The 27,848-nt window shown below is 40.2% G+C and overlaps 3 protein-coding genes across 6 annotated transcripts; all 3 read left to right on the forward strand.

Moving 5' to 3' along the window:
* Positions 1 to 1,177: 1,177 nt before the first annotated feature.
* On the forward strand, positions 1,178 to 14,983 carry LOC123989447 (zinc finger protein 708-like). 4 transcript variants are annotated; one of them, XM_046290464.1, is made up of 4 exons: positions 1,178 to 1,328; positions 11,609 to 11,867; positions 11,996 to 12,091; positions 12,676 to 14,983. In XM_046290464.1, exons 1-4 carry the CDS (start codon positions 1,314 to 1,316, stop codon positions 14,448 to 14,450), a joined length of 2,145 nt encoding a protein of 714 aa, XP_046146420.1. In that variant the 5' UTR covers positions 1,178 to 1,313; the 3' UTR covers positions 14,451 to 14,983. The 4 variants fall into 4 exon arrangements, with proteins under 4 accessions (XP_046146420.1, XP_046146421.1, XP_046146419.1 ...); XM_046290465.1 differs by lacking the exon at positions 1,178 to 1,328 and adding an exon at positions 8,490 to 8,627; XM_046290463.1 differs by lacking the exon at positions 1,178 to 1,328 and adding an exon at positions 9,828 to 10,083.
* Positions 2,855 to 5,332, forward strand: LOC123989448. The gene is made up of 2 exons (XM_046290467.1): positions 2,855 to 3,133; positions 3,748 to 5,332. Exons 1-2 carry the CDS (start codon positions 2,938 to 2,940, stop codon positions 4,206 to 4,208), a joined length of 657 nt encoding a protein of 218 aa, XP_046146423.1. The 5' UTR covers positions 2,855 to 2,937; the 3' UTR covers positions 4,209 to 5,332.
* Positions 14,984 to 18,682: 3,699 nt separating the features above from the next.
* On the forward strand, positions 18,683 to 27,260 carry LOC123989449 (zinc finger protein 271-like). The gene is made up of 4 exons (XM_046290468.1): positions 18,683 to 18,926; positions 23,139 to 23,430; positions 23,643 to 23,738; positions 25,208 to 27,260. The coding sequence occupies exons 1-4, from the start codon at positions 18,783 to 18,785 to the stop codon at positions 26,962 to 26,964; spliced, it is 2,289 nt and encodes a 762-aa protein (XP_046146424.1). The 5' UTR covers positions 18,683 to 18,782; the 3' UTR covers positions 26,965 to 27,260.
* The last annotated feature ends 588 nt before the right edge of the window (positions 27,261 to 27,848 follow it).

Genomic DNA, 27,848 nt, shown 5'->3' on the forward strand with positions numbered 1-27,848 from the left:
TAGAAAGTAACTTGCCCGACCCTGTAGAATATATATATGGTCTGATATACCTCGGCTATCAACCAGTCAGCATTCAGGGCTCGAACCACCCAGTTAAAATATATATATATGTTTTTTTTAACTGGGTGGTTCGAGCCCTGAATGCTGACTGGTTGATAGCCGAGGTATATCAGACCATATACCACAGGTATGACAAAACATGTATGTTCCAGCAAAGTCCCATGAATTTGACATATGTGGGTGGGTGGCAGGATAAGTCTACGACTGTGGGTAGAATTCAAGTGAGAAATTCCTTACTGTGTTGTCCAACCTAGGAGAGATGCAGAGACGGCTCATTTGAATGTAGCACACTTCACATCCAGGCATAACCTGACTGTGGTCAACTCAGGGCTAGTACATTTCCCCCCCATTCCCCTGTATATTGCTGCCCTCTGGTGATGTCATTACATACTTGCTTTGGTTTAGTCCAGCAGAATAAAAATAAGGAAGATATTATCTGGAACAATCCAGCAAAGGACCATTGAAAATGCAGGGTTTCTAATTCTACCCACAGTCGTAGACTTATCCTGCCACCCACCCACATATGTGAAATTCATGGGACTTTGCTGGAACATTGTCAGCTATTTAGAAAAAATAAATACATGTTGAATTCTATTTGGCTTCTTTGTAATGTGTTATGCTGACATTTTACATGACATGTTAGTCATTTAGCAAACACCTATCCAGAGCACTGTACAATCCGTACCTTCAACTAAGGTAGGTAAAACAACCACTTATCACAATCATTTTTTGATAGTAGTAAGCCTATCATAAATAAGCATTTAAAAAAAAATAGTTTTTGCATTCATAACTGGCACTGGCTTTCAAATTATGTACAGTAGCATAAAAGTCTGAAATAAATCAAATAAACAGAAACTGTCACGTTCTGACCTTAGTTGTTTTTATTATATCTTTGTTTTAGTATGGTCAGGGCGTGAGTTGGGTGGGTTGTCTATGTTCCCTTTTCTATGTTTTGGGATTTCTGTGTTTGGCCTGGTATGGTTCTCAATCAGAGGCAGCTGTTCATCGTTGTCCCTGATTGAGAACCATATTTAGGTAGCCTGGTTTCAATTTTGAGTGGTGGGTGATTATTTTCTGTGTTAGTTACCACACGGGACCGTTTTGTTTGTTTCACGTTGTTATTTTGTAGTTTTGTAGTGTTCAGTTTTTATTATTTAAATGGACACTTACCACGCTGCAAATTGGTCCGACATCTCTTACTCCTCGTTAGAGGACGACGACGAACGTTACAGAAACCCTCAAACTTTCCTCCTATGCTGTCTTCAGAGGTAATACCTCTAAAACATTAGCTAGATTAGAAATGAATACATTCATTTTCCCAGAGAGAACTTCCATTTTCACAATCCTAGGATTTGGGAGAAATAATCTCTAATCTATTTTGACTACAGAGAGCTTAATCTGTGACAATCAACCCTCTGAGATTCATTTATTGGCAGGTAGCATAGCAATTGAGTTTTGGGCCAGTACCCAAAAAGTTGCTGTTCGAATCACTGATCTGACTAGGTGAAAAATCTGATGTCCCCTTGAGCAAGGCACTTAACCAAAATTGCTTCTGTAAATCGCTCTAGATAAGAGCATCTGCTGAATGACGAACATTTTTAAATGTATAATTGATTCGCAGAATACGGCATGGTTTTCTGGTATGGTTCTTTTGTCGCACTGCTTTGTTTTATCTTGGCCAGGTCGCAGTTGTAAATGAGAACTTGTTCTCAACTGGCCTACCTGGTTAAATAAAGGTGAAATAAAAATGGTAAAGCATCACTCTGACAGGGGGAGGAGAGAGAAAGAGAGTTTGAAAGTCAATCAATGAAGCTCTTTGATGTTCACTAAATATGAGTGTAGGTTCGCAAGTAAAATAATGTTATACCAGCATCCTATGAAGGATTTGGGAAACCCACCCAACAATAATGAGTACCTTTTCCAATGACAGACAATCATTCAGTGAGGTTACTTCCAAGAAATGGATGTGAGCCTCTGTGTGAGCTCTTCTTCTGCTCAGCGATCTCTTGTTCCAAACACTCCATGAAGGCTTCAACTGCGTTCTCCTGGGCTACAACCAGCTCCTTCACCTCAAAGTGTACGTCTTCTCTCAATTTTACAGATTGACTGACCTTCATGTCTTAAAGTAATGACAGACTACCGTTTCTCTTTGTTTGTTTGAGATGTTCTTGCCATAATATTGACTTGGTCTTTACCAAATAGGGCTATCTTCTGTATACCACCCTACCTTGTCACAACACAACTGATTGGCTCACAAGCATTAAGAAAATTAAGAAATTAATCAAATGCATTAAGAAAATTAACTTTTAACAAGGCACACCTGTTAATTGAAATACATTCCAGGTGACTACCTCATGAAGCTGATTGAGAGAATGCCAAGAGTGTGCATAGATGTCATCAAAGCAAAGGGTGGCTACTTTGAAGAATCTCAAATATAAAATATATTTTGATTTGTTCAACACTTTTTTTGGTTACTACATGATTCTATATGTGTTAGTTCATAGTTCTGATGTCTTCACTATTATTATACAATGTAGAAAATAGTAAAATAAAGAAAACACTTGAATGAGTAGGTGTTCTAAAACTTTTAACCGGTGTATATATATATATATATATTTCACTCTGAATTGTTGAGAAGGGCCTGTAAGTAAGCATTTCACTGTTAGTCCACACCTATTGATTACGAAGCATGTGACAAATAACATTATTTGATTTGATACGATACAGGACTCTTATTCTGAAATATTCCCAAAAATCAGACCTGGAAGTACTTAGTCATTCTGGCCTACTTTACACCAGTTTTTGTAACTAGCTAGCTATAGCAACTCTTGAGCAGCACGACAATCAATAACTTCTCCCACTATTTTTCTCCCCAAAATGTCTAAACTACAGCTACTTAATGAGGTTCTCGATGAAAAATTAGCTGCAGTTCCCCTGGAGATATCCGTAGTAGTTAAAACAACGATAGCAGAGTACCAGGGAGAAATCTCCCGTTTGAAGCGGGCGGTTGCACGTCTACGAAGACTGCTGGATTTGGTTTTCAAACCAGAGATAAAATTGCAAAGATTAGCAGGTTTGTGACGGCGTGTCTCTGTTTGACATGCATTTACAGTGTAGCCCAATATTAATCATTAAAATGTTAGGCTTTGATTAGAACATTAGCATATACTGACGAGTAACAATACACGATGTGGGGGATACGCAAGCAGTATGGCTAGCTAACTACATAACGATAGCTAGCAAGCAAGTACAATTACTTTAATTACCATTTAATAGCATACCAATTTCACGACGAAATATTCAAATAAAATATGGCCATTGTCCATTGAAAATGCATTTTTAAAAAGTGTTCTATTTGCCATTTTGTCTCAAATAGTATTTAATCCGTTTTTGAAAAGGTATTATATTTTACTGGGACTCGTGTGTTCAGTCCGATAAATCGGTCAAGTAATCCTATTTCTTCCATTTCGGCATTTATTTTGTGGATGGGCTCCTGAGTTAAGACACTGCATCTCAGTGCAAGGGGTGTCACTACAGACTCTGGTTCGATCCCATAGCGTGGCGCACAATTGGCCCAGCGTCGTTCAGGTTAGGGTTTGTCCTGGGTAGGCCGTCATTGTAAATAAGAATGTTCTTAACTGACTTAACTAGTTAAATAAATACAAATACATTTGATTCTTTCTCCAGACCTCCAGCAGCTCACTCTCACTGAAGAGGTTATTCCTGAGCAGAGTCACTGTGAGCAGGAATGGAGCCCTGGTCTGGGGCCGGTGGAGTCGGATACCGAAGAGTCTATGTGGGACTCTTTCAACATCATAACTGTGGAGAACCGAACAGAATCTGATGGCGAGAGCCACAACAGAGAATCTGAATCAACCAGTGACTATGAGCCCCCCTCTGAAGTAAGTCCAGACAGTGACAACAGTGAAAATGGAAACGTGGAGAGTGGAATACCACTCTCAGGATTAAAGCCTCTCAAATCAAAGAGAGGAAGAGGACGGCCAAGGAAAGGAACCAGTGAGTTGCCTGATCTGAAATGTGACGTGTGCGGGAAATGCTTTACAGCAGCACGTAGTCTGAAAAGGCATCAGCTAAATCTGCACAGTGAAGAGAGACTAACAGGACAGCCAAAGAAAAAAAAACTGTGAGTTTCCTGATCTGAAATGTGATGTGTGTGGAAAATGCTTTGAGAAAGCACGTAATCTGCAACGGCATCGGCAATATCGGCACAGTGAGGAGAGACGACACATGTGCGACACTTGTGGGAAATGTTTCATCCGGAAGGACCATATGACCCAGCACATGAAGCTTCACACAGAGGAGAAAACACTGCTGCACTGAATGTGGCAAATGTTTCCTTCACAAGTCCATCCTGAAAAATCATATGGGTACTCATACAGGGGAGGCTTTTAAATGTGATGTGTGTGGAAAATGCATGACGACTGCAGGTGGTCTGAAAGTGCATCAGAAAAATCACACTGAGAAATCGCATCAGTGCAAAGAATGTGACAAAGCCTACACCTTTAAGGGAGACCTGATAAAGCATGTGAGGATTCACACTGGGGAGAAACCATTTCAATGCAAAGAATGTGGCAAATGCTTCAGCGACAAGGGAAGCCTTCCAAAGCATATGATGACTCACACAGAGGAGAAACCACATCGCTGTAACGAATGTGGCAAATGCTTCAGTCTGAAGGGAAGCCTGACAGCGCATATGAAGATTCATACAGGGGAGGGAGTTCAATGTCATTTGTGTGGAACTCACTTGAAGTTAAAATCAAGTCTAAAAAGACATCTGCGAACTCATAGAAGGAATAGCCCTAATGAATGAGAATACGTAAAAATGTTTTGGAAAGATCCAAGCTGAATATGAATTATAATTGTTATTTCTGTGGAATGGAAAAGGAGACCATTTTTCATAAATATTTTACCTGTATTTATAGTGTAATGTTTTGGATAGACAAACAGAACATGTACAATTGAATGGCTTTGATAATGACTTATTTCAGAAATGAGATTGATAAGAATTTAGTATATTTAATTCAACTGCTAATAATTTTTAGGTCAAATTCATATTTTCAAAACAAATGGTCTGATTTAACTAATATGGCACTATTTTAAATACAATTAAAAACAAAGGAACTATTATTAATCAACATGATTTGTTTGGGGAGGACTCCTGGCAATATAAAAAGTTTGTTTTTGTATGTGACTATTCCTCTTTCGCTAAAATAATATATATATATAAATAAAAAAGAGGCAAGGACCCCCACTTGTGTCATGTCACATCATACCTGGACCACCTATTGAGATTAGCTTTTTTAAAGTAAATCGGGTTAAATGAGGTGAAAGGGAGACTGGAGGACTTTAAGCAGATTTCCCAATATTAATGGACAAAACATTTGCACGACCACCCTGGGTGTGTAAATGGTGGATTTAGAAACTAGAGGTGCTCGTGTGTAGAATGGACCCCACTTTTACTGCGACACAATTACCAGAATTTTATTTTTTATTTGACCTTTATTTAACCAGGCGAGTCAGTTAAGAACAAATTCTTATTTTAAATGACGGCCTAGGAACCGTGGGTTAACTGCCTGTTCAGGGGCAGAACGACAGATTTGTACCTTGTCAGCTCGGGGGTTTGAACTTGCAACCTTCCGGTTACTAGTCCAACGCTCTAACCACTAGGCTACCCTGCTAGTCCCCCCCCAAAAAAATCACAATAGCTTAAAAATACATTAAATTATTTAGATGATAACTAGCATTAAATATATCGACAATAGTGCATATTTTCCCCCTGATTATTTGTTTACAAGGTAAACAGGACAGGACTCTTATTCTGGAGGATTCCAAAATGGTCTCTGTTAACTGGAATCCTTGGGAAGTCCCTTTCTGTTAGGGAACACCTACTCTTCTGGGAAGTGTTTTTTTCCCTCGCCTTTATTTAACCAGGTAGGCCAGTTGAGAGAGAACAAGTTCTCATTTACAACTGTGACCTTGCCAAGATAAAGCAAAGCAGTGTGACAAAAACAACAACACAGAGTTACACATGGGATAAACAAACGTACAGTCAATAACACAATAGAAAAATCTATATACAGTTTGTGCAAATGTAGTAAGATTAGAAATAACTAGGCCATATGGTGAAATAATTACAATTTAGCATTGGCACGAGTGATCGATGTGCAGAAGATGAATGTAGAGATACTGGGGTGCAAAAGAGCAAGAAGATAAATAACAATATGGGGATGAGGTAGTTTGGTGGGCTATTTACAGATGGGCTGTGTACAGGTGTAATGATCGGTAAGCTGCACTGACAGCTGATGCTTAAAGTTAATGAGGGAGATATAAGGCTTCAGTTATGTTTGCAATTCGTTCCATTCATTGGCAGCAGAGAACTGGAAGGATAGGCCGCCAAAGGAGGAGTTGGCTTTGGCGATGACCAGTGAAATATACCTGCTGGAGCGTGTGCTACGGGTGGGTGCTGCTATGGTGACCAGTGAGCTAAGATAAGGCGGGACTTTACCTAGCAAATACTTATAGATGACCTGGAGCTAGTGGGGTTTGGCGATGAATATGAAGCGAGGGTCAGCCAATGAGAGCATACAGGGTGCAGTGGTGGGTAGTATATGGGGCTTTAGTGACAAAACGGATGGCACGGTGATAGACTACATCCAATTTGCTGAGTAGTGTTGGAGGCTATTTTGTAAATTGCATTGCCGAAGTCAAGAATCGGTAGGATAGTCGTGTGCATGTACAATAACTCAATTTGCCTTTACACTCCTAAACGACACAATTTAAAAAAACTTTTGCAAAGGGTAAAGTCTACAAAACTTAGTCCACACTGTTCATAACATATTCTAGTTTTGGGAACAGAAAACGGTATTGAGATCAAATGTTTAATTGAAAATTAGCAAAAGGCTGGCTAAAATCCATCTCCCACTGCCCACCAGTGGGCTTCCTCACATATTTGGTAGTGAGTGGTAACGCTAACCGGATGCTTCACATTAATACATCCAGTGAAATATCTGTCTCATTGTTCTATCTGTGGTAGTATTCGAACACAACTTATGGCTCTGGCACTGACCATTCCCAGAATGCATCGTTATTCTTGCCTGAAGCACAGATAGAACAATGAGACACACACACACCCCATGAAATGAGGTGGAAACTGAGCTGCACTTCCTAACTGCCAAATGTATGACCATATTAGAGAGACATATTTCCCTCAGACTACAAACTCACAAAGAATTTGAAAACAAATACAATTTAGATAGACTCCCATGTTTATTGGGTGAAATACCAGTGTGCAATCACATCAGCAATATTTGTGACCTGTTGCTACAAGAAAAGGGCAACCAGTGAAGAACAAACACCATTGTAAATACTACCCATATTTATTTATTTTGCCTTTTGTACTTTTAACTATTTGCACATCGCTACAACACTGTATATTGACATGACATTTGAAACTTTTGTGTGTAATATTTACTGTAAATGTTTTGTTTTGTTTATCTATTTCACTTGCTTTGGCAAAGTAAACATATGTTCTCTGACAATAAAGCCTAGAGAATTGCATCTGCTTGGTGTTTCCACTCACTACCAAATATGGTAGTGAGAGGAAGCCCAGTGAACAGCAGTGGAATAAGATGGATTCTGCATGTTCTCAACGATGAAACATTTGATCTAAGGTTTTCTGTTCCCAAAACGGAAATATGCCATGAACAGAGTGGACCAAGTCTTGAAGACTTTACCCGTTGCCAAAGTTGTAAAAAAATTGCGTTGTTTCGAAAGAGTGCAAAGGCTAATTAAGTGATTGTACAAGCGCACTTCAGAGTGGGCATTCTGTAATGGGAATATACAGATGATGCTAGAATGGGCCAATAGGATCTCACTAGCTCGTGCTTGGCTCTGCCCACTATGACTAATTTGTTCCCATTGGAAACGACAGGCTGTGGTCTATCTTGATTTAGTTATAAAAAAATCTTTGCAATAAGTATTTTAAGAAATTAAGAGATGGTGAACCTAAACTCGATTCGTATTAACGCCCATTTGCCGAATTCAAAACAACTGGGATATTTTAAAAATACGAGGTCAAATCATGATGTCAGTGATCTTCAGATCGGAGCCTTAGAAAGAGGCCCGAGTTCCCTGGTTAGAATTCCAAGTTGGATGACCTTTCAAATCGATTTTTCCCAGTTGTTTTGAATGCTCAGATGTGTGAGATTTCAGAGTTCCCAATTGTTTTGAATCTAATCTCATTGTTCTATCTGTGACTATACCCTAGCTTTTTACAAGGGTTTTTGTGACGAATAATTTAGAAACCGCGTGACACGCCATGACAACGTGAGCGTGATTGGTTGATGGTATGCTGGGCAGGCGTTATAAATTCCTCCATTTATTAACCACTGAGATTACTATCCTCATTTCTTGGGGAGAGGCATGAAGCGAGATGGTGGATGGTGGTTGGAAGAGCGCGCTTGTTTGAAATGGAAAAGTGTTGCGGTAGCTTTTGATAAAGAAGAACATCAAGACGAAGCAGCTGCTATATAAGTGAACAGAAAACGGTATTGAGATCAAATGTTTAATTGAAAATTTGCAAAAGGCTGGCTAAAATCCATCTCCCACTGTTAAGCGCTACATCCAGAAGGGTTTGCCTTGCCTTTTGGCTGATCTATTTGTGGTTGCAGAGTGGCTAAAAACAGAGTTGGGTGCTGTGGAATCGGTGAGGGTAACCAGAAGTGGTCGTAATAATTGTGTTTCTGTTGGTCAGAGGGAGATGGCGCTGCGCGTTAAACGAATGGGAGCGAGAAATGTGAATTCTTATGCTCTCAAGAAAAAGGGCACCATTGAAATGAGTGATTACTGCTGTAGCAGTAAATGTAAAAGTTGACCAACTGAAAAGGAAGATTCCTGGTATTTGTGATGCTCGTCGTTTGGTGCTACTGGTGAAACAGAAGAGTCTGTTCTTTTGAGTTTTTATGTTGAGGCTTTGCCCGACAGTGATGTTAGGATACATACGTTGTCCTGTACAAGCTTTTGTGCTGAATACATTACGTTGTTATAGGTGTCAAGCTTATGGGCATGTGGCAGCAGTGTGTAGGAGAGAGGTTCCTAGGTGTGCAGAAGGGCATGAGACAAAGGAATGTGTAGCATTGGGGAAAGTAGTGGTATGTGTTAATTGTAGGGGTGCCCATGGGGCTTGGGATCAGAAAAGTCCCATGCGAGAGGTTTCCAGGGTTGGAGTAGTGCAGAAGTTGTCATATGCTGAGACAGTGAAGAAAGTAGAGTAAGATGGGTCAAGGGGGAGGAATCCTGAGAAGAGTGGTGTGAGTAGTATATCTGTACCAGTACAGAGGGATAGGCCAACAAGTAATATATTTCGGTAAGATTGGATTTTTTGCATTTATAGCAATGGTTATCAACTGTACTGCAGGGATAGAATGTAATTTTCTGAAAATGTAGGTTGTGGTGGCAGATGCAGAGAGGTATTTGGGTGTGCAAGACTTGACATCAGACGAATTACAGGGTGTGTTAAGCAGTGGTGCCCATCCTTTCAGGTTGTTGGCCTAAGGTAGGACTAAATAGATTTAGAAATAGTGGAGTAGAATGGTGTTATTTTTATATTTTTCTGAGTTTAGTGTTAATGGTAGGGTCTGTATTTATTTATTTAAAAATTCAAGCAAAGTATAAGGGAGTTGTACTCCAGTCTAGTAGATGGCGGTAATGCAACATTTATTGGATTACCAACCGCCGTTAAACGTCATCGAAGAATCCTGGATTCTTCAAATATTTCTGTTATTGCCTGCTTCACGGCGGTAGCACACAAAAGATGCTAGCTATTTTATTTTATTTGAACGTTACGTGAATGAGTCTGAGGGCAAAATGTCAACTTACAATATGTTCCAGTCAGAAACAACATCGATTATGGCTTTTGTCGTCGAGACTGTAATGAAAGAAATTAGCCAGCTTTCAAACGCGCAACACTCGGACGCTAACGACTGCAGTAAACCGGAGAGAGAGGTGAGCACTGACAAATACTCTACTGAGCAGCGTGATGGCGGCTGCGTAGTGACTACAGTTAACGTCGAACAAAAGTTTTAGATAATTAGCTTTCTCAATTGTTAGGTAACGTCACTACTGCTATAACTTATGCCGCGTTCTTGTCCTTGTCGGAACTAGGAAACTCGGACATTTCCGACGTGATAACTGGTTGAACGAGGCACGTGTAACTTAATAAACCAGTTTGCAAGTCTAATTTCCGAGTCTCCTATTTCCGACTAGGACGTGAACGCGGCATTAGCTCTCAAACTAGGGAGAAGGCAGAGTGCCGCCTCGTTTTCAGGCATTAGCTTCGCCCACTACTACATGTTAACAATCCCGACGTGCTGTTATAACGTTTAGAAACGTCAATAATCGCTTGTAAATATGGCTTTCGAAAAATGACATTTATCTTTAATCAGCGAGAATTTTTTTTAAATCCTTCAAATAAATGTACATACTGTAGCAGTTTTGCATAGATTTACGCTTATACAGGTGTTCAAACATTGCTAGATTTATTAGCCTTTTGTCTCACGTAAACAAGCTGTAACATGGAGATATGGCCATGTGGGAGCATGAACCAAGCCCTATCAAGGTGCTTACCAATTTAACCAGACATCAAGAGACTAGTGTTAATGTTCAGATTGAGTTTTGGGGTCTTTTATACTAGCAATATTTCAATCTGTTCGATTTCGCAGTGTGGATAAAGGTAAAATGTGCATGTCCCATCCCAGAATTGAGGTGTCTTAATGTAACCATGATTGCATTCGACCTCAGTGCAACTCGGTGTAAACAAGCGTAACGGTAGGGACAGCATCTTCTGGCAAGCCCTAAGCTATGTTGCTAACTTGCTAGGTAGCTATGGTTTCACATCCTCTGCTGTGGCTGGCTTTATACTGTTAGGTAGTCTAATATCCACAGGAAAGTGTTTTACACTTCTCCAGCGTGCCAGTGGCCATCGAAGGTGAGCATTTGCCCACTGAAGTCTGTTACGACTCCAAACTGCAGTCAGGTCAAGACCCTGGTAAGGACAACGAGCACACAGATAAGCTTCCCATTGACGATTTTTGGTAGTTTTTGAAGAAATTGTTTGCTTGTGCAAATCCACAGTATCATCAGCTGTCTGGGTGGCTGGTCTCAGATTATCCCACAGGTGAAGAAGCCATTATGTGTGTTGGTGGTCCTGGGCTGACATGGCCTTGTGTGAAGCCTGTTGGACGTACTGTCAAATTCTCTTAAATGACATTGGAGGTGGCCTTTTATTGTCTCCAGCACAAGGTGCACCTGTGTAATGATCGTGCTGTTAATCGGCTTCTTGATATGCCACACCTGTCAGGTGGATAGATTATCTTGGCAAAAGAGAAATGCTCACAGATTTGTGCACAATTTCTGGAATATTTTATTTCTGCTCATGAAACATGGGACCAACACTATACATGTTGTGTTTTGTATTTCTGTTCAGTGTAGTAGCTAGCTAATCAGTTTACTTTTTAAAATTTCTCTACAGCTTTGCACCATGATGAATCTGGTGATGGGGGAGGCTATTCGTAAAATCTGCCAACTATTCCTAGTGACCTCCTCACGTTTACAAAATGAAAATGGGAAACTGAAAACCAAGGTGGAGCAGATGGAGGAAGATATGAAGACAATAACTGAGAAGGCTGAACATTATAGAATGTCTCTAGCTAAAGTAGAGGCACAAGCGGAACCGAAAGGACCTACCCATGTTCTGCACAATGGAATCATCTTTGCAATTAAACCACTTGGTAAGTGTTATAGACCTACAGTCATTACTGTCTATAGCAAATTAGTTAACTTATTTTTTTCACATTGTGTGGAAAGAAAGGGAAAACAGTTGTAAATATTTCAATGTAATATTGCATGTTACTTTTAGATCTCCCAGTGTTGCCTGGAATGACAGCGGGTTCAGCATTGCCAGGGAATGTCAGTCCAGCAAACCCTGTCACTAACGCAGCATCAGTCCGTGCAGGTAATATCCTCAAGTTGGTGTTCATTTGAATAATTGTTGACAAACCAGGGGTGCATTCAATTTAGTTAAATGTTGTCTATGGTTTAGTTCAATGTTTGTTGGCTGCGTGATGGGTTGTACTTGAACTATATGTTTTCCCTGAATGGTGCAAGAGCTTTTCTTAATCAATCTTTTAGTTATGTTTGGTGGGTCAAGTGGGTTTGGCCTGATCAATATGTGGCTGTTTCAAATTGCAAAACTTGTGCTGCAAACAATCACCATCTGGGCCAACTTAATCACAACATTCTTGGACTGGTCGTTTAAAACATTGCTGTTTCTGTTGAATCAAATGTTGCACCCCGTTTTGTCCTGCTGAATGAGCTCCAGCATTCAGCAGGACACTAGGAACCAAAACGGTGAGTGACTACCTGAACTTGTCCAAGAAACACTTGTGTTCGTTTTGTTGCAAAATATTGTCGTATATTGGTTGATTTTTATTTGACTAATTAACGAAATTGGTTTTGGACAACTTTGTTTTCTTATGTCCTCTTAACTTGGGCCATAGTTTTACAATGTGTGTCATCTTATTCCTTTTTTATATTTAGGTCCTGCAAAAGTTTGCAGTAAACCCACAGAGACATCTTCATTGGAGAATGACTCCTCTCTGGGAGACACAGATGGACTGAATACAGACCCCTCACCAAGAGACACTGAATCCAACGTTGAGCACATGAGAGCTGCTCTGCCAGGGAGCAACGAGAGAGACGGCCATGAAAGCCAGAAACACAGCAATACTACTAAAGGGACACGATCCAAAGAAACCAAACGCTTCAAGTGTGATGTTTGTGAGAAGACCTTCAGCAAGAACGAGTTGTTGAGAGTTCACAAGTTAACGCATACAAGACCCTTCAAGTGCGATGTGTGTCAGAAGACTTTCACCAGGAAGGGGTTACTGGAAGCTCACAAGCTAACTCACACAAGACCCTTCAAGTGTGATGTTTGTGACAAGGTCTTCAACCTGAATCGCTTGCTGGTACGTCACAAGCTAATTCACACAGGAGAAAGGCCATTCGCTTGTGGTCAATGTGGCAAAACATTCAGAATGTCCAAGCAGCTCGAACATCACATGGTGCGTCACAGAGAAAAAACATTCAGTTGCAAAGTTTGCGACAGTATATTCCCTGCCAAGAAAGATCTGACACAACATCGGCTTGTTCATGCAGTGGAGAGGCCGTTCAAGTGCCTGACTTGTGGAAAGGGTTTCACATCAAGGGCTGCGCTTATGGGGCACGAGAGAATCCACACCGGTGAAAAACCACACAGCTGTGCTGAATGTGGGAAGAGTTACAGACTGTCTTATGACCTAAGTATTCATATGCGAAGACATACAGGTGAACGTCCGCACTTATGCTCCGAGTGTGGTAAGAGCTTTATAACTAAATCCAGCCTTGAAAACCACAAGGTAATCCATACAGGGGAGAAGCCATTTAAATGTGAGACCTGTGGAGCTGCTTTTGGCCATAAAGCAAACCTTCAGAGACACCAAGTTCTTCACACAGGGGAGAGACCTTACAAATGTAAAGTGTGTGGGAAAAGCTACCTTCAGTCCACTGACCTAAAAGCTCACATGCACCGTCATGGGGCAACCAAACCATTTATGTGTGACCTATGTGGAAAGACTTTCATTTACAATTATCAAATGAGACGACACAATCTAAAATGGCACACAGCTGAAGGAGAGAACCTTCCAGGGGGAGTTGGAACCTTGACAAAGCCATTCAGTTGTGATGTATGTTTGAATGGCTTCAGCTCCATGCTAACTCTGAAAAAGCATCAAGAAATTCACACAGGACAAAATCAATACTCTTGTTCTGTTTGCGGGAAGACCTTTGCCTATAAAAATACTTTGGACTATCACATGAAACTTCACAGTGGAGAGAAGCCCCATGAATGTAAATACTGTGGAAGAAAATTCATTCTTAAGCAAGCTCTCAAAGGACATGAGCGAACCCATACAGGTGAAAAGCCCTTCAAGTGCAGTTATTGTGACAAGACTTTCTCAGTCAACAGCAATCTCAAAAGGCATGAGCGAGTCCACACGGGAGAGAAGCCATTCAAATGTGACGTCTGCGGGAGAGGTTTCAGCCAAGCCAACAACGTCAAAGCCCACATGCAAGTCCACACTGGAGTTAGGCCTTATTATTGCAAGAGATGTGGAAAGGGCTTTTCTGACATAAGACACTACAAAAACCATAGCTGTAATGGTGTGGCAGCGACACGCAATCAGTCTCGTAAACCTTCTGACCGCACTTTCAGAAGTAGGAAAGGAGGTAGAGACAGGAGTGCTTGCCATAATGCTGCTGTGATGTCGACTCAGTGATATATTCTTGATCATTCACAGTGGGGCAACTTCCTGCTTTCAGAAATCAGGAAAAACATGGATGTATTCAGCAGGGTGAAGTTCTCGGGTGAGTTTCTGGAAAGCCTCGTAGGAAATGAGAGGCATATCTGCCGTAATGCTTGGAGATTTTGCTATAAGTCTTAGTCAATGTTCATGAGCCCACATTATCATGGAGACGTTGTATATTTCTGACTGTGTTCAATCATTTACATTTGTTTTTTGTTTTTTTTTCTGTTGTGTATATCCTTAAAACACCTAATTCATGTGAAAATATCAGAACTACACATTAATACTTTGTCCATCAGCTACATAGGACCGCTTGATTAGTTATTCAGGTGATTGTCCTGATTGGGCAAGAATTTTTAAGGAATTCTTGTTTTTAAAGGTCCAATTTGGCCAGGTCCAATACAGTTTTTAAAGGTCCAATGTTTCTATATCAATATCATATAATTCCTTGGTAACAATTGAAGTACCTAATTTTTGCTTGTTTTCAAATAAAATGGTCAAAAATATATATTTTAAAATCACTTTTTAGCTATGAGCAATTTCTAAAGCAAGAATTCTGCTTGGACTGTCAGAGTGGGGAGGGGAAACTGTTGTTATTGGCAGAGGTTTGGAACTCTTCCTTATTGGTCTATTAACTCATTTATCACCAGAAACTCCATCCCACCAAAACTGGCTGAAATGTCAGCCGGTCTTTTCAAACAACTCTTACTTTCAATCAACTCTTACTTTAAAATGGAATTATCATTCTCATAGTATTATATCAACTTCATAGTGTGGAAATACTGTACATGACCAAAGGTATGTGGGACACCTGCTCATTACAAAGTCATGGGCATTAATATGGAGTTGGTCCCCCCTTTCCTGCTAAGCCAGCCTCCCTCCACTCTTCGGGAAGGCTTTCCACTAGATGTTGGAACATTGATGTGGGGACTAATACTCTTGTGGCTGAATGGAAGCAAATCCCTGCAGTAATGTTCCAACATCTAGCGGAAAGCCTTCATAGAAGAGTGGAGGCTGTTATAGGAGCAAAGGGGGACCATATGAATGCCCATGATTTAATGCCCAGCTTTAAGCTGTTCACCTTGGTGTACTATTTTTCCATTGTAAGAGACTTAAGAATGCCTTTACCTTGTTTGCTTAGTTCCGTTTCAAATTACTTTTGGGAGAAGTAGCCTTTTTGCTTGAGGAGAAGTGCATGGGATCTCCTTTTATTTGGGACATTGCATTTATGGTTTTTAAATACTACATTTAGGACTCGATTCTTGAGTTGTATCCACATTAGTCCCTTCCCATGTATTCTAAGTGTCTTACTTTTTTATGATTGTATAATTTATTGTAACATTTTTATTATCTGGAACTGATGCTGAAAATTGTTGCTTTAATCAGTTTTATACACTGATGGGTGGTTTCCCGGACAGACTTTTAATTGAAGTACTAGGCTCAATCGATTTAAACTAATTCAGATTTTAAAAAATGTCTTTCTGAGATGTTGCTTGACTTCAGATTAATTGGTTCTAGACTAGGGCATCTCAGACTAAGGTAAGTAAGGACTAACCATTTCATCTTTGAAGCCTAATTTATACTAACAAAAGTCTAAATGCAACATGCAATAATGTCAAAGATTTTACTGAGTTGCAGTTCATATAAGGAAATCAGTCAATTTAAATAAATTCATTTGGCCCTAATCTATGGATTTCACATGTCTGGGCATGGGTGCAGCCATGGGTGGGTCTGGGAGGGCATAGGCCCACCCACTGGGGAGCCAGGCCCAGCCGATCAGAATGAGCTTGCCCCTACAAAAGGGCTTTATTACAGTTCACAGAAAGCTTTGTAGACTATTGGGAATACAGTCGGTTCACTTACACCACACAAATCTCCTGTTTCACAATGAAGGTCCAAGATGCCAAAAATCTCAAGGTGATAAGTAGTAGGAGGGATGGGCCTTCTGTAAAGAGATGAAAGCCCTGGCTTTAACTAGGCAAGTTGGTTAAGAACAAATTGTTATTTCCAATGACTGCCTACCCCGGCCTAACCCAGACGCCGCCCTATGAGACTCCCAATCACGGCCGGTTGTGATACAGCCTGAAATCGAACCAGGGTCTGTAGTAACTCTAGCACTGAGATGCAGTGCTTTAGACCGCTGCGCCACTCAGGTGCCAAGGTGAACCTGGGGGCCAACATCCATTAATCTGAAGTTAAACCTAATTCTGGACAGGTTTAATGTAAGCTTTAACTTAGATCTAGATAAACTCTAATAGTCCTTCTGGAAATCTGACTTTAAAAAATCGCACCGGAGTATACAAAATATTATGGACACCTTCCTAATATTGAGTTGCATCACACCCCTTATGCCCTCAGAACAGCTTCAATTCGTCAGGGAATGGACTCTACAAACTGTCAAGCGTATCACATGGATGCTGGCCCATGTTGACTCCAATGCTTCCTACAGTTGTGTCAAATTGTCTGGATGTCCTTTGGCTGGTGGACCATTCTTAATACACACAGGAAACTGTTGAGTGTGACAAACCCAGCAGTGTTGCAGCTTTTGACACAAACCAGTGTGTTTGGCACATACTTCCATACCCCATTCAAAGGCACTTAATTATGTTGTCTTGCCCATTCACCCTCAATAGACATCTCAAGGTTGCACAACTGGTGACCCGTGGGTGGCTTTATTTGTCCCCCGAAGTTTGCTGAGCAAAAGTTTTCATTGTTGGATATAAAAGTTTAAAAACACCAGGAAATCGGCTCTTTAATTTTGGAAGTCTGTTCCCAAATGTTCCCACACAACAGAGATGTAATCGTATACAAATGTAAGCAAGTTTTGAAATTATTTTAGTCAAATTTGATCTGTTTGGGCTTCTTGCAGTCGATTTGACCTTACAAATTATTTGTAATTATGTTCCGGCTGCCCGACCATCCGATCAAGAACTAAAATCGGTACATGGCTCAGTCTAGTTGATTATCCCTGGTATGTCATGGAAAGAGCAGGTGTCCTTAATGTTTTGTTCATTCATTCTAAATTCACTTTCATTTTATTCCATTTTGATAGACCGCAGCGGATTTAGAGTGTTGAATTTGTTTCATCTCTCACTGATGACCTGACAATCCCATCCTCTGAGTTATGTTTTATCAGAATTTTCAACATCATTATATAGTTTACTAGTTTGTGTTGCTGTGCTCATCTTATTTTCAACAATTAATTCCACATAGAGGAAATAGAATTTCAGCTTTTCTATTGGCATGGTTTCCAAGAACATTGATGTTGAGTCTTTACTGGTAATCTGACACCTTCATCCTCTACATGAGCATCTGTCTGATTATCAACATCATGACTTGTTTGATGTTCCATAATGATCTTTGTTTTCATTCATTGATTCCACTTTGATAGACAAATCTATTTCCTCCATTGGCATGGTTTTCAAGTCCATTGATTCAGAATATTTTGTTTTAGCTTGACCATCATCCTGCATTTCGGCTCCCAGATGGCGCAGCAGGGCACTGTATCGCAATGCAAGAGGCGGCATTACAGTCCCTGGTTCAAATCCAGGCTGTATCACATCCAGCCGCAATTGAGAGTCCTATAGTGCGTTGCACAATTGGCCCAGCGTCGTCCGGGTTTGGCCAGGGGAGGCTCTCATTTTAAATAAGAATTTGTTCTTAATGTACGTGCCTAGTTAATTCAATAAAAATCTAGGTTCAGGTAACAGTAGCCGTACCCCATAAATGCCCCAATGATGCAAACTTTAATGGTATGACACATTTGAGTTATTTAGCAGATGCTCTTATACGGAGCAATTTACAGGAGCAATTTGAGCCTTGCTCAAGGGCACTTCGTGATAGTTTTCACCATCTTTCTACAATGACTTTCCAAGTCTGAAATGTTAGAGTTGTCTTGAACGTGGCACTATTAGTGGAGGGTCTGAGGATTCTGAAACGCCCCTTTCACTTTGACAACTTCTATAGTTTGAAACGGTACAGAAGCAGACGTGTGGATATGAAAATGCTCTCTTCAAACATGTTAACCAATGTCAAATAGGATTAACTTTTAAAACCATCACCCGTGTTTTATACAGGGGATTATAATTAAAAGCGTCACCAATATACTTTTAAATAATACAGTGAAACTTAGATCTTTGTTCATTGACAAAAAAAACATGTTTGCATTTCCAAGTCGGGCGACTTTTATTTTGAATGAGGCTTATGATCACGTGACCAAATTTGAACTAGCTTCATTGCTGTCAGGTGCTGGGTCTCCACTAGATTGTACGCCACAAATTCAAAAATAGTCCATCTGAGCGCAAAATGGCTACAACTTGCTATAATGCGTTTCAGTCAGAAACAACGTCGATTATGGCCGTTGTCGTTGATACGACAATGACAGAAATTAGCCGATTTCTGCCCACCGTGCCAAACTCTTACCCTAACGTTAGCAATCCGGAGAGAGAGGTGAGTAGCTGTAGCCTACAGTGCAAATTGCACTACAGCAAAGACTGGATCTCTGGCAACGGTCGGAGTTGAGCTTCCTACGTAACGTTTAACTTTAGCTAACTAGCTAAAGTTACACCACACAGAACAATTATTAAAACAAACATTTGGTTGCACGTTACGTTGTCTAATAGAGAGAACGAGGTAAAAATAGAGGCCTAATTCGGCGGGAAGTCCCTATGGCATGTAGCGATTTTTTTCGCCGAGCAAGGAGTTTTTGTATGGAGGTTATTAAGTGTCGAATTTGGGCATAATTTATTTTATTTGATTATAAGTTTTGTAATGGTCATAGGTTGTTACGAGTGTACTGGCATAAGTAGGACACGTGACAAACCAGCAACTCAGTGAGAGAACCATCGGTAGTGGTCTCGAAATGGCTGTACATATTTATAGCATGAGGCCTAGTAGCATAGCATCTCACTCAATTGTTAGGGCAAGAGACAAGTATCTTGTCAGTATATCCATAATCTTTGCTAATTTAATAGTTTATCCACTATGATAGTCTTTGGCGTAACTATGACTACGTTAGTTCTAGAGTGCAATAGCAAAGACAGTACAGAATAAAGATGGACAGAAACTGCTTCTCTTATAGAAATCCCCGATCACTCTTGGAAGCGATGTCAATGTGACTTTGGCTAGCTATGCCGCGTTCAAAACAACTGGAAACTCGGAACTGGTAACTCAGTCATTTCTGACTTCAGTGTGTTCAAGGCAATTGGGAAACCGGAAATAGACATGCTTCGACTGGGAATATCGTTTTGAATGGTCATCCAACTCGGGAACTCTGGCTTCTTTGTTGAGATCCGAATTGAAGATTGCCGATTTCATCATTTCAACCTCGTATTTTTATCTGTTCCCAGTTGTCTTGAATGCACCATTAAGCTCATCTGGTCTAATGGTCATCGCACCTAACTGCGCATGTGCAGACCGTCAACTCAAAGACACTCCTTCAATATAAACGTGTCAGTTTATAACTTTCAGGAGGTCTGATTAATAACTTGTCCAGCTACTTAAAGGAACATTTTACTCTACTCTTAAGGTATCAGCAGTCAAAGTATTGGACCTTTGAGAAGCAGTGTCATCGGCGTTGTGCCTTTAGATTTCGGGAAAAGGAACTAAGGAATAATTTTTCACTTGTCTCATTGACCACGTTTACATGCACACCAATGTCCTGTTATTATTCGGGATACTCTTAAGTGTTCTGTTTTTAAATTGACATGTAAATCCTGTTTACAATATCACGGTTATGAGAAACCCGGACAAGATGCCTGGTATATGCTGATACTGTGGCATGTTAACTTCGTACCCATTTTGAATATCATGGGTGTTGTGATGTTTTCAAACAATCTGGACTGCATAGCCTACTGGCTACTTTCACGCCTAATTTAGACAACTTTCTGCTTATAATTTCTGCCATTTGCTAGGCCATATTATACATTTTGCCATTTGGTTGCATGTTTCAAGCTATAGTTTGATAAATGCAGCTTCTCTTCTGTCATAACTTGTTGCACCAGAATACTAAACTGTTGCTCACCAGAATGTCTTACATTGAATGCACTAGTAATTTAGTTAACACTGGTAAAGTTGTCAGTTTTTTTGTTTAAGGGACGGGGGGGGACGCAATAACTCAGTGTAAAGGTTGGTCCCGTGCAGAATGTCCAAATGTCATCAGTTTGACTGGTTTTAAGGAGATGGAAGGCTGAGAACTATTAAACAGGTTACAGATAAGACTTCAGTTTGTCTTGGGTGCATATTTTATGGGTTTGAAATACTGTCTGTTTGCGTAAGTGTCAAAGATAACACATTGCATTTGCTCGAGATGCCGAAAGAAAAAAAAATATTTCACCGCTAGTGATCCAGAGACAAATATTTGTTGTATTATTTTACTGCAAGATATAGATAATTCTGCAATAGTTAATATTACATTACGCTTCATGTCAGAAGTTATAGGCCTGCAGTCAGTGTCCAGATTTCAATGACTATTCCATTTAACGCATATTCACTTCAATTAGGAATGTTCTGTTGATTCAATAGTAATGCCAGAGTTTCTAAACCCAGAAGCGCAACATCTCGAAACTTCCGGGAGAAATTGTGAAACAGCTTAACCTCTCTAGGGTATGTCCAACCTGGCCAACATCCAGTGAGATTGCAGAGCGCCTAATTCAAATACAGAAATACTCATTATGAAAATTCAGAAAAGATACAACTATTTTACATAGGTTTAAAGATTAACTTCTTGTGAATCCAACCACTGTGTCAGATTTAAAAAATACTTTACGGCGAAAGCATACCTTACAATTATTTGAGAACAGCCCAGCAGACAAATCATTACAAACAGTAACCAGTCAAGTCGAAGAGTTACACAAGTCAGAAATGGAGAGAGAATTAATCACTTACCTTTGATCTTCATATGGTTGCACTCAGACATTCATTTATTCAATAAATGTTCCTTTTGTTCGATAGTCTCTCTTTATATCCGAAAACCTCTGTTTTGTTCACGCGTTTTCTTCAGTAATCCACAGGCTCAAACGCAATCACAACAGGCAGACAAAAAAATCCAAATTGTATCCGTAAAGTTCATAGAAACATATCAAACGATGTTTATATTCAATCGTCAGGTTGTTTTTAGCCTAAATAATCAATAATATTTCAACCGGACAATAACGTCATTAACAAGAAAGGCACTCTCGGTCGCGTGCATGAAAAACCTTGAGACACGGCAGGGTCCACTCATTCAGACTGCTCTTACTCCCTCATTTTCAGAATACAAGCCTGAAACAATTTCTAAAGACTGTTGACATCAAGTGGATGGCATAGGAACTGCAATTTGAGTCCTAAGTCAATGGATACTGTAATGGCATTGAATAGAAAACTACAACAATAAATTAAAAAATCCTACTTCCTGAATGGATTTTTCTCAGGTTTTCACCTGCCAAATCAGTTCTGTTATACTCTGACATTATTTTAAGTGTTTTCTATCCAAATCTACTAGCTGCCGAGGCGGCAGCGTAGCCTAGCGGTTAGAGTTGGACTAGTAACCGGAAGGATGCAAGTTCAAACCCCCGAGCTGACAAGGTACAAATCTGCCATTCTGCCCCTGAACAGGCAGTTAACCCTAGGCAGTCATTGAAAATAAGAATTTGTTCTTAACTGACTTGCCTGGTTAAATAAACGTATAATTTTTTTTTTTTTAAGATATGCATATCCTATCTTCTGGGCCTGAGTGGAAGGCAGTTTTAATTTGGGCACGCTTTTCATCCAAAATTCCAAATGCTGCCCCCTACCCTAGAGAAGTTAAGCAGACCAGTTTGGGGTTTGAGAAGTCGGTGAGGGAAGTGAGAAATTCTAACAAATCTAGGCACAACCTAGATTTGAGTTATTGTTTTCAGTAATTGAACATGTTATAACTCCAACCTTGTGAAAGTGACAAACTGACAAGTTTTAATATGAGTCAAAAACATCTTTATCGGAGTGCTTTTAATTTGATGGCCTGCACATGCGCAGTATGGCTCGAGACGACCGTTAGGTCTGATGACGTTTCTGCGCATGTACTTAGCTAGCCAATGTCGCCATGCCATCGCCTAGAAGCGTGATCGGGGATTTCTTTTGTCTTCATGCTGTACAGTCTTTGGTAATGTCATCTTTTTGTAGGCACGAATACCGCCATGGTTCGTTTGGACAAAGTCTATGGGGAAATTAATGGAGATTTTTGTAGCGTTTTCGGATAAACAGCAAAAGTTAGGTCTGTGGTAAACGCAGGCTTATGAGTTCTTATACTTTTTGTTCAATGAGAGAGTCTTCATCAGGTAACAACTTTTTGTGAAATTTGAAGCATTTGTCAGAAAAATCACAAAGGCTTCATAGTTCATAAAGGCCAGGTTAACCAACGACTGTAATGTCATAGAACAAAACCTATACGGTCCCCTAAGCCTGTGTTAACCTCAGACCTTTTTTTTCTGTGTTCATTCCAAAACCCTATTCTTTCCCCATAGAAATGGCTGAACGAACAGAGGTAACTCTTTTCCGTTTTTTTATGACTACAGGCTGGCGAACTCTATTGCTATCCCATCTAGCTAGTTAACTTACTGGTTTCACTTCCTCATTTCAGTGTGGCTGGCTGCAAAGCTATGTACGTGGGTAACCTTTTTTTTAATATATTTTTTCTCTACACAGCTTTGCACAATTATGAATCTTGTAACAGGGGAGGCTATTAGGAAAATCTGCCAACTATTCCTAGTGGCCTCCTCAAGTTTACATAATGAGAACGATAAACTGAAGACCAAGGTGGAGCAGATGGATGAAGTTCTGAAAACCAAGGTGGAGCAGATGAATGAAGATATGAAGGCATTGACTGAGAAGGCTGAACATTATAGAGCATCACTGGCTAAAATGCAGACACAAGCAGAACCGAAAGGACCCACGCATATTCTTCTTAATGGAATGATTTTTGCAATACCACCAGTTGGTGAGTGTGTTAGACCTAGCTAGCTACCTAGTCATTACTGCCTAAGCTTTAGCTATGTCTAGCATTTTAGCTATTAGGGTTCTTGGCTTGTTTTTTGTATTGATTTAGGCCTACATGACTTACACCACACATCGTTTTGTGGAAAGAAAGGAAAAAGCGACACAGCGTTTTGAACGTGTTTTAATGTAATTGTGATTGATATATGTTTTTAGGTCTCCCAATATTGTCTGGAATGACAGCTGCTTCAACATTGCCAGGGAATGTCAGTCAAGCAAACCCAGTCACTAACGCCATGTCAGTCTCTGCAGGTAATCCTTAAGAGGATTTTATTTTGAATAATGGTTACGAGACCAGGGTCTTATTCACTAGGAAGCAAATGGGCCAAAACTAAATGTTTATTCTATTTATAAATGATATAAATTAATGTATTGGTAGATTTATTTGTCTAGCGTCCTGTCCAGCTAGTGTATTTGTACATCAAGATGCCTCATGCTACATAAAAGTTTGCTCTCTAGTAGGGCAGGGCAATATATTAAATTAATTCAAACACGTGTGTGTTAGTGCAGCGTTCCAAATGCCTGTATTGCAAGAATCAAGGCTGAATTTATTTCCCATTTTTTATGAGCATTTGTCTTATTGGTCACGTCTTCTTCGCTCGTCCCTGTACTGTGTGCACTGTGCACACTCCCCCTGCCACCAAGCCCCTCCCCCTGACACAACAACAAAGAGTAAAGATCACTTCTTCCTCTCTGACAACAAGTAGTTTCAACTCTATTTGCAATTGAGGTTTGGCCAACAGGACTGGTCATATGGACACTGAAACACAATTTTACTGTAATAGAGGAGAAGTTAAGGTCTAACGATACCATTTGTATGTCTCAACTCAAATTGTGTGAATAAAACGTGAGTATCAATGAACATTGATTCTGGAAAACTAATGCTTAGCTTCTGTTGCTTTCGGTACTACGTACTGATAGCAGCATTTTAACCACAGACAGTAATACTAGATGTCTAGTCTGTTTTATAAATGTGCAATGAGCATTAACTATATAAGGAATAGGCAACTCGTTCTCATTCTGAGAAATAAGGTAGGCCACTTGATTTCAACATCTGAACAAAGAGGCCAGGCTAGCATCCTTTTAAACAGTTGGAGATGGACAGAAGGGTGTGTTCATATCTCTTCAACTGTTCTGCCTTGTTAACTAGCAAGCTAGCAAATAGATCCAAGTTGGCATGACTTTAAATATAAAGATTAGCTGGCTATTTGCTAGCACCTGAGCTTGAGAGATTGTTTGAGACCTGTGTTAATTTTCTATAACGCCTACTACAAGAAGTTGATCATTAGTGAATTTGGATTATGCATGGTTCTGGTTAAATGGTGAACCAAAAGGACATTTTCATAGACTTAAAAGCCAGATCACTGATTATTGCAAAAATCGGGTTAAACTATTTTGATAAAATAATGAACATATCAATGGGTCTTGTGGAAGGTTTTTTTAATAGCAGAAGTCCTGAATTCATTAGATTATTGCTGACTGTTTGAAATGCAGTGTATTTGACTTTTAATTGTACAACAAAGTTAATTTAGAGAACATATGAAGTGTGTTTCGCCCATGAGTTAGCCCTACTCTATAGGCTCCGGACCTATGGGCCGTTCTGGCTCAGACGAGGCTACTTACTTTTAATTCATGAAATTTGTATAATCTTCACATTTGTAAAAACCTGTTTAATTTATAGTTTTCTAATGTGTATATACTCATATTTCTTTAATCTTTAGGTGCTGCAAAGGTTTGCAGCAAACCCACAGAGATGTCTTCATTGGAGAATGACTCCTCTCTGGGAGACACAGATGGACTGAATACAGACCCCTCACCAAGAGACACTGAATCCAACGTTGAGCACATGAGAGCTGCTCTGCCTGAGGGCAACGAGAGAGACGGCCATGAAAGCCAGAAACACAACAATACTACTAAACGGATGCGATCCAAAGAAACCAAATGCTTCAAGTGTGATGTTTGTGAGAAGACCTTCAGCCGGAAGAACCTACTGGTACAACACAAGCTAACTCACACAAGACCCTTCAAGTGTGATGTTTGTGAAAAGACCTTCAGCAGGAAGGGGTCACTGGAAGCTCACAAGCTAATTCACACACTGGTACATCAGATGCTAATTCACACAGAAGAAAGGCCATTCACTTGTGGTCAATGTGGCAAAACATTCAGAATGTCCAAGCAGCTCGAACATCACATGTTACGTCACAGAGAAAAAACATTCAGTTGCAAAGTTTGTGGAAATGTTTTGTCTACCAAGAAAGATCTGAAACGACATCAGCTTGTTCATGCAGTGGAGAGGCCGTTCAAGTGCCTGACTTGTGACAAGGGTTTCACGTCAAGGAAACTGCTTATCGAGCACGAGAGAATCCACACTGGTGAAAAACCATACACCTGTGCTGTGTGTGGAAAGAGTTACAGACAGCATGGTGGCCTAAATATTCATATGCGACGACATACAGGTGTACGTCCGCATTCATGTTCAGAGTGTGGTAAGGGTTTTATGACAAGCAGCAGCCTCAAAAACCACATGGTTGTTCATACAGGGGAGAAGGCATTTACATGTGAGACATGTGGAGCTGCTTTCGGCCATAAAGGAAACCTTGTGAGACACCAAGTGCTTCACACAGGGGAGAGACCTTACAAATGTGAAGTGTGTGGGAAAAGCTACCTTCAGTCCACCGACCTAAAAGCTCACATGCACCGTCATGGGGCAACCAAACCATTTATGTGTGACCTATGTGGGAAGACTTTTATGTACAATTTTCAAATGAGACGACACAATCTAAAATGGCACACAGCTGAAGGAGAGAAGCAGAGGGAACGACAGAGAAGAGAGAGAACGAGAATCGCCAGGAGACCGGGAACCTCAACAAAGCCATTCAGTTGTGACATATGTTTGAACGGCTTCAGCTCCATGCTAACTCTGAAAAACCATCAAAGAAGTCACACGGGACAAAAGCAATACTCTTGTTCCATTTGTGGAAAGACCTTTGCCTATAAAAATACTTTGGATTATCACATGAGACTTCACAGTGGGGTGAAGCCCTACCCTTGTAAATACTGTGAAAAGAAATTTGTTCTTAGGCAAGCTCTAGAAGGACATGAGCGAACCCATACAGGTGAAAAGCCCTTCAAGTGCAGTTATTGTGACAAGACTTTCTCAGTCAACACCAATCTCAAAAGGCATGAGCGAGTCCACACGGGAGAGAAGCCATTCAAATGTGACGTCTGCGGGAGAGGTTTCAGCCAAGCCAACAACGTCAAAGCCCACATGCAAGTCCACACTGGAGTTAGGCCTTATTATTGCAAGAGATGTGGAAAGGGCTTTTCTGACATAAGACACTACAAAAACCATAGCTGTAATGGTGTGGCAGCAACACGTGATCGGTCTCGTAAATCTTCAGACTGCTCTTTCAGAAATAAGAAAGGAGGTGAAGACAGCAGTGCTTGTCATAATGCTGCTGTGATGTCGACTCAGTGATATAATCTCTATCATTCACAGTGGGGCAACTTCCTGCTTTCAGACATCAGGAACAACGTATGTTTTCAGTAGGGTGAGTTTCTGGAAAGCCTTGTAGAAAATTAGAAAACGTTCTTTAGGAAATGAGATGAGTGCCTGCTGTAATGCTTGGAGATCTTGCTGTAAGTCTTAGGGTCATTGTTCATTAGCCCACATTCACATGGACGTGTTTATTTCTGACTGCTGAATCATTTACAATGTTTTTTTTTCTTTCTATTGTGTAAATCATTAAACACCTAATTCTTGTGTAAATATCAGAACTTCTCATTTACATTATTGTCCGTCAGCTACATAGGACCGCTAGATTAGTTATTCAGGTGATTGTCCTGATTGGACAAGAATTAAGGATTTCTTTATTTTTTATTTTTTATACAGTATATACGTACACTAAGTGTATAAAACATTTAAGAACACCTGCTCTGTCCATATACATAGACTGGGTGAATGGGCATGTCAAAAAATGTGTAAGTGCCTTTTAAACGGGTATGGTGGGGGTGGGCAACGCAATATTAGGAAGGTATTACTAATGTTTGGTATACTCACTGTATATATGTTGGCATTAAAATGAACCTGAAGACCTCTTTTCCTGGTTTCTAAACTTTGGTCGTCTCCCTGGATTTTGGTTCTTTTTTATTTTAAATTGGGCGGGCAAGTAATTGACAGCTTTTCCCAGTATTCCCAAGTTTTCTTTTTTTAAATGTCTCTTACCTTTCTGCTCGACAAAAACCTTGCGTCAGTTCTACTTTTATAATTATTACATTTACAATGAATACTTTCATAGTTATTTAGGGTGCGTAATAGATTTGTTCTGTAGAAGCAGCACTTTATTGGCTTAGGGCAGTGTG

This window comes from Oncorhynchus gorbuscha, linkage group LG11 (genome assembly GCF_021184085.1).
Source record: "Oncorhynchus gorbuscha isolate QuinsamMale2020 ecotype Even-year linkage group LG11, OgorEven_v1.0, whole genome shotgun sequence".
Taxonomy (NCBI): domain Eukaryota; kingdom Metazoa; phylum Chordata; class Actinopteri; order Salmoniformes; family Salmonidae; genus Oncorhynchus; species Oncorhynchus gorbuscha.

Excerpts from the sequence above, each read along its gene's own strand:
- LOC123989448 (XM_046290467.1), top strand. The coding sequence starts at position 2,938 with ATGTCTAAACTACAGCTACTTAATGAGGTTCTCGATGAAAAATTAGCT. Across the intron at positions 3,134-3,747 it reads AAAATTGCAAAGATTAGCAG|ACCTCCAGCAGCTCACTCTC; the intron begins GTTTGTGACGGC and ends TTCTTTCTCCAG.
- LOC123989447 (XM_046290463.1), top strand. The coding sequence starts at position 9,946 with ATGTCAACTTACAATATGTTCCAGTCAGAAACAACATCGATTATGGCT. Across the intron at positions 10,084-11,608 it reads GCAGTAAACCGGAGAGAGAG|CTTTGCACCATGATGAATCT; the intron begins GTGAGCACTGAC and ends ATTTCTCTACAG. Across the intron at positions 12,092-12,675 it reads CGCAGCATCAGTCCGTGCAG|GTCCTGCAAAAGTTTGCAGT; the intron begins GTAATATCCTCA and ends TTTTATATTTAG.
- LOC123989449 (XM_046290468.1), top strand. The coding sequence starts at position 18,783 with ATGGCTACAACTTGCTATAATGCGTTTCAGTCAGAAACAACGTCGATT. Across the intron at positions 18,927-23,138 it reads TTAGCAATCCGGAGAGAGAG|CTTTGCACAATTATGAATCT; the intron begins GTGAGTAGCTGT and ends TTCTCTACACAG. Across the intron at positions 23,739-25,207 it reads CGCCATGTCAGTCTCTGCAG|GTGCTGCAAAGGTTTGCAGC; the intron begins GTAATCCTTAAG and ends TTTAATCTTTAG.